Source organism: Pleurodeles waltl, chromosome 2_2, assembly GCF_031143425.1.
Source record: "Pleurodeles waltl isolate 20211129_DDA chromosome 2_2, aPleWal1.hap1.20221129, whole genome shotgun sequence".
In the NCBI taxonomy this organism is placed as follows: Eukaryota; Metazoa; Chordata; class Amphibia; order Caudata; family Salamandridae; genus Pleurodeles; species Pleurodeles waltl.
In genome coordinates, this window is record NC_090439.1 from 206,237,332 (window position 1) to 206,256,739 (window position 19,408).

General features: G+C 49.4%; 1 protein-coding gene across 4 annotated transcripts in view; it reads right to left on the minus strand.

The window, feature by feature from the left end:
- The window catches only part of TRIO (trio Rho guanine nucleotide exchange factor), a 3,522,386-nt gene that overhangs the window by 380,608 nt on the left and 3,122,370 nt on the right, over positions 1-19,408 (minus strand). For 2 of the 4 annotated variants that reach the window (XM_069219639.1, XM_069219640.1), the window contains exon 52: positions 6,015-6,177. The exons of 1 other annotated variant lie outside the window; for it this stretch is intronic. In XM_069219639.1, coding sequence (XP_069075740.1) covers positions 6,015-6,177 — 163 coding nt within the window. Of the gene's footprint in view, positions 1-6,014; positions 6,178-19,408 lie in introns of those variants that run through there. One more of the 4 variants, XM_069219641.1, reaches the window with a different exon arrangement.

The following is a 19,408-nucleotide window of genomic DNA, read 5'->3' on the forward strand; positions in this document are numbered from 1 at the left end:
TCTCCTTGTTTAGGAAGAAATTGAGGGACCTAAGATCTAATATAGGTCGAAGACCTTTGTCCTTTTTCAGAACCAGAAAGTGGCAGGAATACTACTTCTGGCAACGGAACCCTCTCTATAGCTCCTCTGGCTAAAAGGGCTTGGACTTCCTCGTGCAGAAGTGCCATATGATCCTCCGATATCTGACTGTATGAAGGTGGCATGGATGGAGGGGATGTCTCGAAGGGAAGGGAGTAGCCCCTTCGGACAATTTGGAGTACCCACCTGTCCAAGGTAATGGCTTGCCATTGAGGTAGGTGATGGTGTATCCTGCCACTTACTGGCTGCTGATGTACCTGCGGACTAGGAAGGCTTGGAGGCTGAGGAGGGGGCGGGGTGGACTGGGCGACCCGCTGGCTCCCTGATCTCCGGGAACGTGGGACCCCGTGGCCACGCAGGGGCTATACAGCATGCGCTGGTCTATGGCCAGGTGGAAAAGGACACGGTTGGATGCCCCATTCATAGCCACTAAAGGGGCAAAAGGCAAACTGCTGGGGTCTAAGTGCGGGCGCAAGGCCAAGGAACCGGGCCGTGGCTCGGGAATCCTTAAAGCGCTTGAGAGCCAAGTCCGCCTTGTCTCCGAAGAGTCGTTTGCCATCAAAAGACATGTCCATCAATGATTGCTGGATGTAAGGAAATGCCTCCTTGGCATGGTTACCCCGACTTTTTGCCTTTGCTGATGCCAAGTTATGATTTGCAAGTGTGCTGAGGCCTGCTAACCAGACCCCAGCACCAGTGTTCTTTCCCTAACCTGTACCTTTGTTTCCACAATTGGCACACCCTGGCATCCAGGTAAGTCCCTTGTAACTGGTACCTCTGGTACCACGGGCCCTGATGCCAGAGAAGGTGTCTAAGGGCTGCAGCATGTCTTATGCCAACCTGGAGACCCCACACTCAGCACAGACACACTGCTTGCCAGCTTGTGTGTGCCGGTGGGGATAAAATGACTAAGTCGACATGGCACTCCCCTCAGGGTGCCATGCCAACCTCACACTGCCTATAGGTATAGATAAGTCAACCCTCTAGCAGGCCTTACAGCCCTAAGGCAGGGTGCACTATACCATAGGTGAGGGCACAGGTGCATGAGCACTATGCCCCTACAGTGTCTAAGCAAAACCTTAGACATTGTAAGTGCAGGGTAGGCATAAGAGTATATGGTCTGGGAGTCTGTCATACACGAACTCCACAGCACCATAATGGCTACACTGAAAACTGGGAAGTTTGGTATCAAACTTCTCAGCACAATAAATGCACACTGATGCCAGTGTACATTTTATTGTGAAATACACCCCAGAGGGCATCTTAGAGATGCCCCCTGAAACCATACCCGACTACCAGTGTGGGCAGACTAGTTTTAGCAGCCTGCCACAGACCAGACATGCTGCTGGCCACATGGGGAGAGTGCCTTTGTTACTCTGTGGCTAGTAACAAAGCCTGTACTGGGTGGAGGTGCTTCTCACCTCCCCCTGCAGGAACTGCAACACCTGGCGGTGAGCCTCAAAGGCTCACCCCCTTTGTTACAGCACCCCGGGCACTCCAGCTAGTGGAGTTGCCTGTCCCCACCGGCCACGGCTCCACTTTTGGCAGCAAGGCTGGAGGAGAAAATGAGAAAAACAAGGAGGAGTCACTGGCCAGTCAGGACAGCCCCTAAGGTGTCCTGAGCTGGGGTGACTATGACTTTTAGAAATCCTTCATCTTGCAGATGGAGGATTCCCCCAATAGGATTAGGGATGTGCCCCCCTCCCCTCAGGGAGGAGGCACAAAGAGGGTGTACCCACCCTCAGGGCTAGTAGCCATTGGCTACTAACCCCCCAGACCTAAACACACCCCTAAATCGAGTATTTAGGGGCTCCCAGAACCTAGGTAACTAGATTCCTGCAACCTAAGACGAATAAGGACTGCTGAGCTGAAAACCCTGCAGAGAAGACGGAGACACCAACTGCTTTGGCCCCAGCTCTACCGGCCGGTCTCCCCACTTCAAAAGAACTGCTCCAGCGATGCGTTCCACAGGGTCCAGTGGCCTCTGAAACCTCAGAGGAATACCCTGTATCTAAAAGGACCAAGAACTCCCGAGGACAGCGGCACTGCTCCAACGAAGAAGCATCTTTGCAACAAAGAAGCAACTTTGAAAGAACACAAGTTTCCCGCCGGAAGCGTGAGACTTTGCACTCTGCACCCGACGCCCCCGGCTCGACTTGTGGAGAACCAACGCTACAGGGAGGACTCCCCGGCGACTGCGAGCCCGTGAGTAGCCAGAGTTGACCCCCCTGAGCCCCCACAGCGACGCCTGCAGAGGGAATCCAGAGGCTCCCCCTGACCGCGACTGCCTGCTTCTAAGAACCTGACGCCTGGTAAGGACACTGCACCCGCAGCCCCCAGGACCTGAAGGATCCGACCTACAGTGCAGGAGCGACCCCCAGGTGGCCCTCTCCCTTGCCCACGTGGTGGCTACCCGGAGGAGCCCCCCTTTGCCTGCCTGCATCGCTGAAGAGACCCCTGGGTCTCCCATTGAACTACATTGCAAACCCGACGCCTGTTTGCACACTGCACCCGGCCGCCCCTGTGCCACTGAGGGTGTACTTTTTGTGCTGACTTGTGTCCCCCCCGGTGCCCTACAAAACCCCCCTGGTCTGCCCTCCGAAGACGCGGGTACTTACCTGCTGGCAGACTGGAACCGGGGCACCCCCTTCTCCATGGAAGCCAATGCATTTTGGGCACCATTTTGACCTCTGCACCTGACCAGCCCTGAGCTGCTGGTGTGGTAACTTTGGGGTTGCTCTGAACCCTCAACAGTGGGCTACCTTGGACCCAACTTTGAACCCTGTGGGTGGTTTACTTACCTGCAAAACTAACAAACACTTACCTCCCCCAGGAACTGTTGAAAATTGCACTGTGTCCAGTTTTAAAATAGCTTATTGCCATTTGTGTGAAAACTGTATATGCTATTTTGCCAATTCAAAGTTCCTAAAGTTCCTAAGTGAAATACATTTCATTTAAAGTATGGTTTGTAAATCTTGAACCTGTGGTTCTTAAAATAAACTAAGAAAAGATATGATTCTATATAAAAACCTATTGGCCTGGAATTGTCATTGAGTGTGTGTTCCTCATTTATTGCCTGTGTGTGTACAACAAATGCTTAACACTACCCTCTGATAAGCCTACTGCTCGACCACACTACCACAAAATAGAGCATTAGAATTATCTCTTTTTGCCACTATCTTACCTCTATTGCGAACCTTTGGACTCTGTGCATGCTATTTCTCACTTTCAAATAGTGCAGGCAGTCGCGGTCAGGGGGAGCCTCGGGATTCCCTATGCAGGCGTCACTGTGGGGGCTCAGGGGGATCAACTCTGGATACTCACGGTCTCGTAGTCACCGGGGAGTCCTCCCTGTGGTGTTTGTTCTCCACAAGTCGAGCCGGGGGCGTCGGGTGCAGAGTGCAAAGTCTCACGCTTCCGGCGGGAAACGTGTGTTGTTTCAAAGTTGCTTCTTTGTTGCAAAGTTGCAGTCTTTGTGGAACAGAGCCGCTGTCCTCGGGAGTTCTTGGTTCTTCTAGATGCAGGGTAGTCCTCTGAGGCTTCAGAGGTCGCTGGAGCAGTGTCTTTAGAAGTGGGGAGACAGGCCGGTAGAGCTGGGGCCAAAGCAGTTGGTGTCTCAGTCTTCTCTGCAGGTTCTTCAGCTCAGCAATCCTTCTTCGTCTTAGGTTGCAGGAATCTAGTTTCCTAGGTTCTGGGGAGCCCCTAAATACTGAATTTAGGGGTGTGTTTTAGGTCTGGGAGTGCTGTAGCCAATGGCTACTGTCCTTGAGGGTGGCTACACCCTCTTTGTGCCTCCTCCCTGAGGGGAGGGGGGCACATCCCTATTCCTATTGGGGGAATCCTCCAAAATCAAGATGGAGGATTTCTAAAGGCAGGGGTCACCTCAGCTCAGGACACCTTAGGGGCTGTCCTGACTGGTGGGTGACTCCTCCTTGTTTTTCTCATTATCTCTCCTGGACTTGCCGCCAAAAGTGGGGGCTGTGTCCAGGGGGTGGGCATCTCCACTAGCTGGAGTGCCCTGGGGCATTGTAACACGAAGCCTGAGCCTTTGAAGCTCACTGCTAGGTGTTACAGTTCCTGCAGGGGGGAGGTGTGAAGCATCTCCACCCAGAGCAGGCTTTTGTTTCTGTCCTCAGAGAGCACAAAGGCCCTCACCACATGGGGTCAGAAACTCGTCTCTCAGCAGCAGGCTGGCACAGACCAGTCAGTCCTGCACTGAACAATTGGGTAAAATACAGGGGGCATCTCTAAGATGCCCTCTGTGTGCATTTTTTAATAATTCCAACACTGGAATCAGTGTGGGTTTATTATTCTGAAAAGTTTGATACCAAACTTCCCAGTATTCAGTGTAGCCATTATGGAGCTGTTGAGTTCGTTTTTGACAGACTCCCAGACCATATACTCTTATGGCTACCCTGCACTTACAATGTCTAAGGTTTTGCTTAGACACTGTAGGGGCATAGTGCTCATGCACCTATGCCCTCACCTGTGGTATAGTGCACCCTGCCTTAGGGCTGTAAGGCCTGCCAGAGGGGTGACTTATCTATGCCACAGGCAGTGTGAGGTTGGCATGGCACCATGAGGGGAGTGCCATGTCGACTTAGTCATTTTCTCCCCACCAGCACACACAAGCTGGCAAGCAGTGTGTCTGTGCTGAGTGAGGGGTCCCTAGGTGGCATAAGACATGCTGCAGCCCTTAGAGACCTTCCCTGGCATCAGGGCCCTTGGTACCAGGGGTACCAGTTACAAGGAACTTACCTGGGGGCCAGGGTTGTGCCAATTGTGGAGACAATGGTACATTTTAGGTGAAAGAACACTGGTGCTGGGGCCTGGTTAGCAGGGTCCCAGCACACTTCTCAGTCAAGTCAGCATAGTATCAGGCAAAAAGTGGGGGGTAGCTGCAACAGGGAGCCATTTCCTTACACGGAGCCAACCCAGAATAAGGCTCCGTTGACAGAGGCCTAGCACGTATCATCCGATCGACGGGGTGAAGTCAAAGAACGCTTATCCTTCTTCAACTTCTTTTTGTGACCAGAATGTCCCGATGCCTTGGAGGACAAAGAGTGGTGGTGACTCCGAGGCCGATCTCGAGACCTTCCTCTCAAACGGGACTGTGAGCGCAGCAGAGTCGAGTGTCGAGCCGCTATGAGCTTTAGGGACCGCTCCCTCAAAGCCTTCGGGTTCATGGCCCAACACCCGGAGCATGACTTCGAGTCGTGAGCGGGCTCCAAACACCATAAGCACACGAGGTGCGGATCTGTCACAGACATAGTTCGGTGACAGGAGTCGCAGGGCTTGAATCCGGTCTCGAGGGAGATCCCTTGACGCATCCACGAACTCATCAAAAATACAACAAAAATGTCAACTGAGGTAGCTCTTCTCCGGATATGCGCGTAGGCTCGTGCGGAAAGAAAATAACTGACGTCAGCGCGCCGGGGTGGGGCCTATATACGACCGTGACGTCATCACGGCGAGCACAAGGCCAACGATGCCCGCGGAGTCAATCAACACCACCTGACGGCACGCAGAGGTACTGCTCGAAGAAAAATTCTCCAGATACAGTCTGAAGCCTGGGGAAATTCAAAGGTAAGGAATCTGCAACTAGAAGTCTCTATCAGATGGGTGTGGTTAAAAGCCCACAGTTAGATTACATAAGGCCACAGCGTTTGCGCGCTTGACCAAAGAAAATTAACAGGGGAACAACTTGTAATATTCCAAAACAACACTAGATGCTAGGATAGTGCATAGCAAGTGATCTTCAACAACACATTGTCCAAATGTTAACAATTCCATTGCTCATAACATGACCTCGATTTCTTAGCAGGTACAATAAGTGATATATTGACTTTTTAATCTGGTAAATGTCATTTAGTTCCTGGTTTACAACTTAAAACATTGTTTCAATCAGAGAGACAATGCAAATACGTTTTTAATACCTGTATTCGATAAAGAAGTGTCCGTCACTGGTCAGTGAGTTCTTACATGGTCCTTTCCAAGTAATTGAAGCTTTAGGGCAACCACATACTTTACATCTAAAAAGGACAGTCTCTCCACTCTCACATGCTACTTCGCTCAATGGTAATATAAACACTGGAGCAACTGAAAAAAAAAATAATTGCTTCAACGAAGCCGAAACCGAGTGTGTTGTTGGTCTTTATAAAACATACATTCACAAAACTCACATATCCTCTGTAAGAGTTTAAAAAGCGCATCACATCATTTCTGATTCAGTGATCTAATTTCAGTATTTTTATTAATCTTAAATCAACGCAGAAAGACTACTCAGTTTTTTTCACTTACCTAAGATATGTCAAACAGCATATGAGAATGTAATTCGTAACCTGTCAGGAAATAGGATGTTTTATAGGGTGTGTTTGTACAATCTCACCGTGTAATAGACTTACCAACACCTTTTGGATCAATAGGTTTTGACTATGAAGCTGTGCAGCAGTGTGCATGTGCTGAGTGAGGGGTCCCCAGGGTGGCATAAGACATGCTGCAGCCCTTAAAGACCTTCCCTGGCATCAGGGCCCTTGGTACCAGGGGTACCAGGTACAAGGGACTTACCTGAGTACCAGGGTTGTGCCAATTGTGGAGACAAAGGTACAGCTTAGGGAAAGAACACTGGTGCTGGAGCCTGGATAGCAGGGTCCCAGCACACTTTCAATCAAAACTTAGCATCAGCAAAGGCAAAAGGTTAGGGGGTAACCATGCCAAGGAGGCATTTCCTTACAGCAGGTCCCCAGTGCCAGATCTCTTTCCCCAAAACTGCAAAGTTGTTTTCAAAATTGGCAAACTCTTTAGCTACCACTGTAAGTCCCTAGTAAATGGAACCTAGGGCCTTGGGTACTAAGGAAGGTCTCCGAGAGCCGCAGCACCAGCTGTGCTGCCCCCAGAGGTCCCTCACGAAACCCACACTGTGCTGCCATTGCAGACCATGTGTGTTGGTGCTGGCTAAATTGAAAGCACGACCTGTTTAGTTTAGTTTAGTTTAGTTTAAAGGATTTATAGAGCACATGGCTACCCAAAGGCTTCCCAGCGCTGAAGGTAGATCATAACCAAGCCATAAACCCAAGGGAGCCTATACTGAAAATAAGAATGTCTTCAGTTTCTCATGAAAGGAAAATTAAGACTGTTCTTGGCCAAGTTTTTGCACAACTTGCAATCTCCTTATAACATGACCCGGAGAGCTAAGAAAGAGAGAGTTGCCGTCGTCTAAGCGAGACAGTATTAGAGCCTGAATGAAGAGTCTTCTGGCCATGAAAGGTAAAATGTTGAAGATTTTCCACATAGTTCGTAATAAGCCGAAGTAGGATGCAGACAGCTTTTTTGATTGATGGTCCATCGTCAGGGGAGGATCTAACCAAAAGCCTAAGCTCTTTATATTTTCTTTGGGAGGCGGAAGATTTTTAAAGTTATCCAATGATGACGCTAGAGATTTGAGGAGAGCTGGTTTCCAACAATCATTACTTCCGATTTTTCATCATTAAGTTTGAGTTTAGAAGCAGTCATCTATTTAGCTACATCCGCAAATCAGGATGATAGATTAAATTGAGCAGTATTTCCGAAGTTCGAGAGCAAAACTACTAGCTGGGTATCATCAGAATATGATATCAGGGAGAGGCCATGAGGTTTTCACAATCTTAGCTAAGGAAGACAGATAAATATTAAAAAGAGTGGGGCTGAACGAGGAGCCCTGCGGAACACTGCATGTGAGAGAAAATGTGTTAGAGAAGAAAGAACGGTCAAGAACTTGAAAAGTTCTATCTTTCAAGAAAGAGGGAAACCGACTTAGTGTAGTATCTTCCATTCCTATAGCAGAAAATCTTTGAAGTAATGTATTATGATCTACTGTATCAAATGCAGCACTGAGGTCTAATAGGATGGTGGCTGCATGTCCACCTCGATCTAGTAATTTGCGGGCATTTTCCATGACGGCTAGTAGGGCTGACTCTGTACTGTGCTGTGGTCTAAATCCCATTTGTGAGGGGTGCAAACGTTCATGATCTTCAAGGAAGCATGTTAGTTGGTTGTTAATGTGCTTTTCCATTTTCTTAGCCAAGATAGGAAGGAGGGAAATGGGTCTGTAATTGCTCAACAGCGTAGGGTCAAGTTTAGGTTTTTTTCAATAAAGGCTTAACAACAGCACGGTTCAAAAGCTGAGGTACAAAACCTAAAGTTAAAGATTGATTCAAAATGTTTTTTAGTATATGAGAGATTATATTGGGGACCAGAGCTAATATATGTGGTGGACCGCGATCTAGAGGGGATCCCAATTTTATGGTGTGCAAATAATTGAGAACAAGAGCCTCGGTTACAGGCTGAAAAGAGGGGAGTGACACCGTCAGGGATTGAGGATCGGTTATGTAAGTGCAGATCTATTTCTTGAAGGGGAGTGGAAGGGAAAGTAGAATAAACGTCTATAATTTTCTTTTGAAAGAAGCCTGCCAGGTTGTTACTATAGGTAATGGAGGCCTCTATGGGAATGTCAGTGGAAGGGACCAGAGTAAGTTGTTTAAAGATCATAAAGATCTCTTTAGGGGAATTCGCAGACTGTTCAGTTCTGGATATATAAAAAGATGCTTGGGCTAATTTAATTTCAGCACGAAAGGACCTGATCGCCACCCTATATTGCATCTTAGTCCCAGATCCGCTATCACTGCATGTGCCAGGTGTAAGTCACCCCTAAGGCAGAGTGCATCAAGGCACCAGTGGGGGCGTATATTCATGAACAGATATGCCCCTGCTATGTCTCTGTCTATTCTGAGACAAAGTAAGTGAACAGAGAAGCCATTTTAAATGTATGTGCTGGACATTGGTCATTACGAATTCCCCAGTTACATGATGGCTTATCTGAATCCTGGGATGTTTGGCATCAAACATCTCAGAATAGTAAGCCCTCATTGGCACCAGTGATGGACTTATTAATACATGCACACAGAGGGCACTTTAGAGGTGCCCCCCGAAAAGCTACACAGCTACTGTGTTTTCACTGACTTCTCCAAACCAGTGAAGCCACCCTAGACCGAGTTCCGGCTCCCCTGAGGAGAGGGCCAATGCTCTAGGAGGCCCAGAAAAAAGGCCTGCTCTTGGGGGAGGTGATAACATTTCGTCCAGAGCAGGATAGACATTCCAGGGTGCGGAGCTTCAAAAGGCTTGCCACCTTTGAAATGCAACCCAGGTCTCTCCAAATGCGTAGATGACCAACCCACCTGTTCTGTCCCCACTTCTGGTGGCAGGACAGGAACCAAAGTATAAGTTACTTACCTTTGGTAACAAAATATCTGGTAGAGACATATTCTAGTGGCAGATTAGTTACCTTCGATTTTTCTCCCAGGCGTTGTACTGGATCCGGAGACTTTTTCTTCGAGTAATGCCCTTGCGCATCGGTAGGTGGCGTCGATCGACTCCGCGGGCATCGTTGGCACTGTATTCGCCGTGATGAAGTCGGAAGTAGTACATGGATGCTGCCTCAGCACAGTGGTCAGTTTCTTTTAACGACGTTCCACGCCAAAGTGGAGAACCACTAAGAACACTGAGATTGGTGCACCAGAGCTAAGGACCTGAAGGGGGAATCCCTGTCCCTAGAAATCAGTTCGCAAGCAGGGAGGATGGGTGGGTCAGTAACGAATATGCAACTAGAATATGTCTCTACCAGATATTTTGTTACCGAAGGTAAGTAACTTGTACATTTGATAGAGACATCTAGTTGCAGATTCCTTAGCTTAGAATAGATACCCAAGCAATGCCATCCTTGGAAGTTGGCTGAGAACCAAGATCATACTAGAAAGTCCTGCAGGACCGAACAACCAAAGTAGCCGTCCCTGACGGACCTGACTGTCCATGCTGTAATGTTTAGCAAACGTGTGCAGAGATGCCCAAGTGGCTGTCTGGCAGATATCCAGGACAGGAATGTCTGCATGTTAACTCAGAGGAAGCAGCAGTAGCTCTGATGGAATAAGCGCACTAGCCCTCAGGGGGTTGCTTCTTGGCCAAAGCGTAGCACATCTTGATGCAAAGAAGTACCCATCAAGAGATGGTAAGTTTTTGCATTGCTTTCCCTTTCTCCGCACCCACATACCCGACAAAGAGTTGATCGTCCACCCAGAATACTTTAGTGCGATTAAGATAGAACGTCAACACTCTTCTTGGGTCCAGACGGTGGAGTCTTTCTTCTTCATGGGAAGGATGTGAGGGTACGTAACAAGTAGGCAAGGTGATGGATGGCCTACATGAAAAGGAATAACAACCTTGGGAAGGAAAGAAGCCTTAGTGCGAAAAGCCCTTTGTCAGGGTGCACAGACAAGACTGGAGGCTTGGAAGAAAGAGCTTGATGTGTATTATGTGTCCTGAGAATTCTTTTAATTATAGTATGCTCAGTAACCTATGTTCCACAATTTCTATTTATGTTTTATAATATAATATTTTTATTATTACTGGTTTTATCCTTATTTATTATTATTGTATTTTCGCTTTGATGATTAACTGATCGAATAAAGCATGTGTCAAACCAAACCAAAGAGCTTGAAGCTCAGTCTGCGAGCAGAAGTGATGGCAACAAGAAAGTCTTTAAAGTGAGGAGCTGTAAAGGGCAATTGTGCATCGGTTCAAAGCGAGTACACATTAAGTAAGTAAAGGCAAGATTGAGGTCCCACTGAGGCAAGATAAATGGAGTGTGTAGGAAGTTGGCTCTGTATATACTATCTCAAAGTGAGAGATACTGTGCACAGAGTCCAAGGGTTCCCCTTAGAGGTTGATAGTGGAAAAATTAGATAATTCTAATGCTCTATTTTGTAGAAGTGTGGTTGAGCAGTAGGCTTATCAGACTCAAAGAACCTGCACGGCCACGCATCCGACAGGGACCAGAGGCCCTGAACTGAAGGACCAAGAAACTCCAGAGAACAGCTGCTCTGTTCAAAAACAGCAACAACTTTGCAACTTTCTTGCAACTTTCAAAGATTTCACTCTGCCCGCCGAAAGCATGAGACTTCACACTGTACCCGACGCCACGGGCTCGAGAGAACCAACATTGCAGGGAGGACTCTAAGGCGACTGCGACCTCGTGAGTAACCTGAGACGACCCCCCTGGACCGCCACAGCGACACATGCAGAGAAGATCCAGAGGATCCCCATGACTGCGACTGCCTGGAACAAAGAACCCGACGCCTGGACCAAGCACTACACCTGCAGCTCCCAGGACCAGAAGGAACCGAACTCCAGTGCAGGAGTGACCATCAGGCGACCCTCTGCCTAGCCCAGTCAGTGGCTGGCCCAAGAAGCCCCCCTGTGCCCTGCCTGCACCGCTATAGTGACCCCTGGGTCCCTCCACTGATTCCTATTGAAAAGCCGACGCCTGCTAAGCACGCTACACCCAGCCGCCCCTGTGCCACTGAGGGTGTGTTTTGTGTGCCTACTTCTGTCCCCCCCAGTGTTCTACAAAACCCCCCTGGTCTGCCCTCCGAAGACGCAGGTACTTACCTGTTGGCAGACTGGAACCGGAGTACCCCTGTTCTCCATAGACGCCTATGTGTTTGGGGCCCTCCTTTGACCTCTGCACCTGACCGGCCCTGTGTTGCTGGTGCAGTGACTTTGGGGTTGCCTTGAATCCCCAACGGTGGGCTGCCTATGCCCAGGAAACTGAACTTGTAAGTGCCTTACTATCCTGAGAAACTAACCAATACTTACCTCCCCCAGGAAGTGTTGATTTTTGCACTGTGTCCAATTTTAAAATATTCAAAGTTCCTTAGTTCCTTAGTCACCTGTGTGGAGTACCTTGGATTTTCTGTATTTACTTCAAATCTTGAATCTTGTGGTTCTAAAATAAATTAAGAAAATATATTTTTCTATATAAAAACTATTTGCCTGGAGTTAAGTCTTTGACTGTGTGTTCCTCATTTATTGCCTGTGTGTGTACAACACATGCTTAACACTACCCTCTGATAAGCCTACTGCTCGACCACACTACCACAAAATAGAGCATTAGAATTATCTAATTTTGCCACTATCTTACCTATAAGAGGAACCCTTAGACTCTGCTATGCTTTAAATGAAAGGTACTTCACTTAGGAACTTTGAATTAGCAAAATAGCATATACAGTTTTCACATAAATGACATATAGCTATTTTAAAACTAGACACTGCAATTTTCAACAGTTCCTGGGGGAGGTAAGTGTTTGAAATTTTTTGTAGGTAAGTAAACCATCTACGGGGTTCTAAATTGGGTCCAACGTAGCCCACCGTTGGGGGTTCAGGGCAACCCCAAAGTTACCACACCAGCAGCTCCGGGCCGGTCAGGTGCAGAGGTCAAAGTGGTGCCCAAAACGCATAGGCTTCAATGGAGAAGGGGGTGCCCAGGTTCCAGTCTGCCAGCAGATAAGTACCCGCGTCTCCGGAGGGCAGACCAGGGGGGTTTTGTAGGGCACCTGGGGGGGACACAAGTCCACACAGAAAGTACACCCTCAGCGGCACGGGTGCAGTGTGCAAACAAGCGTCGGGTTCGCAATAGAAATCAATGGGAGACCAAGGGTTTTTTTCAGCGATGCAGGGAGAGGGCCACCTGGGGGTCGCTCCTGCACTGGAGGTCGGATCCTTCAGGTCCTGGGGGCTGCGGATGCAGTGCCTTTACCAGGTGTTGCGTCTTTGAAGCAGGCAGTCGCAGTCAGGGGAGCCTCGGGATTCCCTCTGCAGGCGTCGCTGTGGGGGCTCAGGGGGGTCAACTCTGGCTACTCACGGTCTCGTAGTCGCCGGGGAGTCCTCCCTGTGGTGTTTGTTCTCCACACGTCGAGCCGGGGGCGTCGGGTGCAGAGTGCAAAGTCTCACGCTTTCGGCGGGAAACGTATGTTGTTTCAAAGTTGCTTCTTTGTTGTAAAGATGCAGTCTTTGTGGAACAGAGCCACTGTCCTCTGGAGTTCTTGGTCCTTCTAGATGCAGGGTGGTCCTCTGAGGCTTCAGAGGTTGCTGGGCTATGTGGAACGCATCGCTGGAGCAGTGTCTTTAGAAGTAGGGAGACAGGCCGGTAGAGCTGGGGCCAAAGCAGTTGGTGTCTCCGTCTTCTCTGCAGGTTTTCAGTTCAGCAGTCCTCTTCTTCTTAGGTTGCAGGAATCTATCTTGCTAGGTTCTGGGAGCCCCTAAATACTCAATTTAGGGGTGTGTTTAGGTCTGGGAGGTTATTAGCCAATGGCTACTAGCCCTGAGGGTGGCTACACCCTCTTTGTGCCTCCTCCCTGAGGGGAGGGGGGCACATCCCTAATCCTATTGGGGGAATCCTCCATCTGCAAGATGGAGGATTTCTAAAAGTCAGAGTCACCTCAGCTCAGGACACCTTAGGGGCTGTCCTGACTGGCCAGTGACTCCTCCTTGTTTTTCTCATTATCTCCTCCGGCCTTGCCGCCAAAAGTGGGGCCGTGGCCGGAGGGGGCAGGCATCTCCACTAGCTGGAGTGCCCTGGGGTGCTGTAACAAAGGGGGTGAGCCTTTGAGGCTCACCACCAGGTGTTACAGTTCCTGCAGGGGTAGGTGATAAGCATCTCCACCCAGTACAGGCTTTGTTACTAGCCACAGAGTGACAAAGGCACTCTCCCCATGTGGCCAGCAACATGTCTGGTGCGTGGCAGGCTGCTAAAACCAGTCAGCCTACACGGGTAGATGGTCAAGGTTTCAGGGGGCACCTCTAAGGTGCCCTCTGGGGTGTATGTTACAATGAAATGTACACTGGCATCAGTGTGCATTTATTGTGCTGAGAAGTTTGATACCAAACTTCACAGTTTTCGGTGTAGCCATTATGGTGCTGTGAAGTTCGTGTATGACAGACTCCCAGACCATATACTCTTATGGCTACCCTGCACTTACAATGTCTAAGGTTTTGCTTAGACACTGTAGGGGCATAGTGCTCATGGATGTATGCCCTCACCTATGGTATAGTGCACCCTACCTTAGGGCTGTAAGGCCTGCTAGAGGGGTGACTTATCTATACCTGTAGGCAGTGTGAGGTTGGCATGGCACCCTGAGGGGAGTGCCATGTCGACTTAGTCTTTTTATCCCCACCAGCACACACAAGCTGGTAAGCAGTGTGTCTGTGCTGAGTGAGGGGTCCCCAGGGTGGCATAAGACATGCTGCAGCCCTTAGAGACCTTCCCTGGCATCAGGGCCCTTGGTACCAGGGGTACCAATTACAAGGGACTTACCTGGATGCCAGGGTGTTGCCATTGTGGAAACAAAAGTACAGGTTGGGGAAAGAACACTGGTGCTGGGGCCTGATTAGCAGGCCTCAGCACACTTTCAAATCATAACTTGGCATCAGCAAAGGTGAAAAGTCAGGGAGTAACCCTGCAAAAGGAGGAATTTCCTTACAAGTATATACAGAACCAACTTCCTACAAGCCTCCTCCGTAGCCACGCTAGGAGGAGAGAGCATACCAGTGTCAGGGGAGATGTCTAGTCCACTGGCACCACCCAAATCCTGTACAGTGTCCATTTGTGGGTCAAGCTGGTATTCTAAAGGGTCCAGTGACCCCTCCAGACTCTCCCCGTATCCAAACCCACAAGAATAAGGGTCTGGATCAACCCTGGGCCCAGGAGAGCCCATAGAGAACGGAATCGGCATTGATCAACGTCGTTCCAGCTCCAGGTCGTCGGTTATGAGTATGGGATCGAAATTGATTGTGGGACCAACCGACGTCAGGAGCATCAACATCTGACCCGATGACGGGGAAGGTCGCCGAGGCATGACCTGTGTCGGGACGGGTCCATGATTGGATCTGGAGGGCCCCTCCGGAGCCGCTGCCGAAGCCCACGGCTTTGAAACCGAGGGGACCCCAACCGACTCACCTGTGCCCAAAGGCTCAGAAGGTGGATCGGTTCTGTAGGAGGCTGGCCTGTTTTGTAGTGGGTACCTTGGGTAAGTACACCTTACACCAGGTCCATTTATCCCTTGTTAGTGAAAGTAGTAGTGTTCTAGCAGCTTAGGCTGATAGAGGTGGCTATAGCAGAGCAGCTTAGGCTGAACTAGGAGACATGAAAAGCTCATGCAATACCACTTATAGTTACACAGTACTTATACACAAGTAAAGACAATACTCAGTGTCAGCAAAAATAAAGGGATTTATTTGGTTGACACAGTACGAAAAATATCTTAGAAGCAATACTCCTTCTGGAGGTAAGAATTAGACACAATATATACACTAGACACCAAAATGAGACAAGTAAATAGTCATAGAACAATGCAAACAGTAGGAAATCCTATAGAATGCAATGGGAGAAAATAGGTCTGGGGCAAAACAAACCATATACTAAAAAAGTGGAATGTGAATCACAAATTCCCCCCTAGACAAGTGTAGTGTGTGCAGAATCACTGGGAGAGTAAGAATACAGTAAAGGTAACTAAATTACCCCACCCCAGAGCCCAGAAAAGCAGGAGTAAAGTACTGCAAATTTCCTTAGGACACACTACTCCTCGTTTTTGGGATTTTGCAGCAGCCAACCAAGTCAGCCAAGAACAACCCATGGATTATTGGACCTGAAGACCTGCAAAAGAAGGGGACCAAGACCAGAAGTCGAAAGAAGTTCCAGGAAGGACAGGAGGCCCTGCCAACCCAGAAGAGGGTGCAAAAGAAGAGTCCCTGGTAAGTAGAAGACTGCAGAAATGCACCCTAGGAAGATGCCAGAGGGTTTGTGCATGATGCAAAAGATGTCCCACTGCATCAAGATCGTTGCAGATGAGATTTCGTGTTGGAAGGCACCAACAAGCCTTGGCTACGGCAAAAGTATGTTTTTCCTCAAAATGGCGCTGGATGGATCCAGGAGGGACTGGGGGCCTTAAGTCTGTGGGAGGAAGAGGAGGGGGCTCTGAGCACTCGAGAGAGCCCTCAGGATGCCAGCCAGCACCCCCAGAAGCCGCAGGATCTGGGTTCAAATGAGGTGCAAAACACGGTTGATGCAGCACAACAAAAGAAGGTCCCATGCTGCCGGAGAACAACTCAACGAGTTGAGCGTCGCAGGGTGGGGAGCTGGGGACCTGGGCCAGGCTGTGCACAAAGGACTTTTGCAAAGAGTGCACAGAGGCCTCAGGAACCGAAGAAGACACAATACACAGGGGTACCGTCATTCTCGGGGAAGGCAAGGTCTTACCTCCTCCAAATTGCGTCAGTAGGACCTCAGGATAGTCTATGTTGATGGTGTCCACCCTCTGTGTCCTTAGGAGCATGCTTGTTGCCGTGAGCGGAGTCCCAGGTTACTGGTCATCACCTTGGAAGGTGCCTGCTTGGAGCAGGGGAGTGATTCCGTCACTCCACTGGAGATTTCTTTGGTTCCTTTGGTGCAAGATGACGACAGGGAGTCCCCAAGAGCGTGCACACCGTGGAAACTGTTGCAGGTGCTGACTTGGAGCTGAGGTTGCTGAAGAAAAGTGTCTCCTGTAGACGATTTGTTGCAGTTATAGCCTTTCTTGGAGCAGGCTGCAGTTGATCTGAGGTCAGAGGATGAAACAGTAGTTGCAGAGGATTCCTGAAGGAAACTTGCAAGCAGAATCTGAAAAGAACCCACAGGAGAGACCCTAATAGCCCTGAGAGGGGGATTGGCTACCTTATCAGGTATGGACCTATCAGGAGGGATCTCTGATGTCACCTACTGGCACTGGCCACTCATAGCCCTCCAGAGTGCCACCACACCTTGCAAAGTAAGATGGCTGAAGTCTGGGACACACTGGAGGAGCTCTGGACACCACCCCTGGGGTGATGATGAACAGGGGAGTGGTCACTCCCCTTTCCTTTGTCCAGTTTCCCGCCAGAGCAGGGGACAAGGGGTGCCTGAACCAGTGTAGACTGGTTTATGCAAAGAGGGCACCATCTGTGCCCTACAAAGCATTTCCAGAGGCTGGGGGAGGCTACCCCTCCCCAGCCTTTCAACACCTATTTCTAAAAGGGAGAGGGTGTAACACCCTGCTCTCAGAGGAAATGCTTTGTTCTGCTTTCCTGGGACTGGGCTGCCCAGACCCCAGGAGGGCAGAAATCTGTCGCTGAGGTGGCAGCAGCTGTAGCTGAAGTGCAAGCCTCAGAGAGCTGGTTTGGCAGTACTGGGGGTCCATGGTGGAGCCCCCAGGATGCAGTGAATTGGCTCCCCAATACCTGATTTGGAATGGGGGAACAATTGCATGATCTTAGACATGTTACGTGGCCATATTCGGAGTTACCACTGTGAAGCTACATATAGGTATTGACCTATATGTAGTGCACGCGTGTAATGGCGTCTCCGCACTCACAAAGTCTGTGGAAATGGCCCTGAAATATGTGGGGGCACCTTTGCTAGTGCAAGGGTGCCCTCACACTTAGTAACTTTGCACCTAACCTTCAGCAAGTGAAGGTTAGACCTATAAGTGACTTATAAGTTACTTAAGTGCAGTGAAAATGGCTGTGAAATAGTGTGTGCACAATTTCACGCAGGCTGGAATGGCAGTCCTGTGTAACGGTTTGTCTGAGCTCCCTATGGGTGGCAAAAGAAATGCTGCAGCTCATATGGATCTCCTGGAACCCCAATGCCCTGGGTACCCAGGTACCATATACTAGGGACTTATAAGGGGGGTCTAGTATGCCAACTTCAATTGGTAAATGAAGTCACTGGCCTACAGTGACAAATTTAAAAGCAGAGAGAGCATAAGCACTGAGGTTCTGGTTAGCAGAGCCTCAGTGACACAGTTAGGCACTACACAGGCACACATATTAGGCCACAAACTATGAGCACTGGGGTCCTGGCTAGCAGGATCCCTGTGACACAGTAAAAACACACTGACACACACTCTCAAACAGGCCAAAAGTGGGGGTAACCATGCTAGAAAGAGGCTACTTTCTCACAGGACCACCCAAAAAATGAGGCGCATGGCCTCGTAAAACTGAGTTGGGCGAAGTGGCTCCGAGTCCCGGGAAGTGGGGGAATCGCGGAGCCGACCCAGAAGAAGGCTCCGTTGACGGAGGCCTAGAGCGTCTACGCCCTTTCCACATCATATCATCCGATCGACAGGGTTAAGTCGAAGAACACTTGTCTTTCTTCGACTTCTTCTTCTTGTGACCCGAATGTTCTGATGACTTGGAGGACGAAGAGAGGTGGTGACGCCGCAGCCAATCTCGAGACCTTCCTCTCGAACGGGAATGTGAGCGCCATGGAATCAAGTGTCGGGCTGCCCTGAGCTTTAGGAACTGCTACCACAAAGCCTTTGGGGTCATGGCCCAACACTCAGACCACGAGTTCGGGTCGTGAACACGCTCCAAACACCATAAGCACACGAGGTGCGAATCCGTCACCGACATAGTTTGGTGATAGGAGTCTCAGGGGTTGAATCTGGTCTTGCGGGACATCCCTTGATGCATCCACGAACTCGTCAAAAATACAACAAAAATGTTGACGTAGTTAAAAAATGACTGATGTAGCTCTTCTCCGGATCTGCGCGTAGGCTGGTGCGGAAAGAAAAGACGTCAGCGTGCTGAGGTGGTGCCTATATACGACTGCGACATCATTACGGTGAGCACAACGCCATCGACGCCCGCGGTTTCATCAGACGCTACCTGATGGCGCGCAGAGGTACTTCTCGAAGAGAAATTATCCGGATTCAGTCTGATGCCTGGGGAAATTCAAAGGTAAGGAATCTGGAACTAGAAGTCTCTATCAGATATAGTGTGTGCACTATTTCACTCAGGCTGCCGTGGCAGTCCTGAAGAAAGGTTTTTATGAGCTCCGTCTGGCTGGCAAAATTTTTTTTCCACCCCATAAGGATTTCCTGGAACCCCAATGCCCTGGGTACCTAGGTACCATATACTAGGGACTTATAAGGGGGGTCCAGTGTGCTAATCCGGATTGGAATATGGAGTCACTAGACTATAGTGACAAATTTGGTAACCAGAGAGATCATGAGCACTGGAGATCTGGTTAGCAGAACTCCAGTTACACAGTAAAGCATACTGACAACACAGCAACATATACTGAGATATAGGCCATAAGAACAAGTTACTTACCTTCGGTAACAAGGTATCTGGTAGAGACTCTATCTAGCTGCAGATTCCTTACCTTAGAATTCCCTGCGTCAGCTTGGAATCTGGAGTTTTTTCTGAGCAGTAACCTGCGCGCGCGCGCGCCGTCGGGCGTCGTCGTTCGGATCCACGTGCGTTGACCAGCTCCGCATGCGTCGTCAGCGTCATTGGAGCCGTCTATGACGTCACGGTTGTCTATATAGACGCCGTCTCTGCGCGCGTACGTCAGTTCTTTTCCACAACTTCCCACGCCAGAAGCGCAGAGTCATGGAAGAACCAACCAATATACCTTTAACCTCTTTGACTGTTTGGAGTAAAA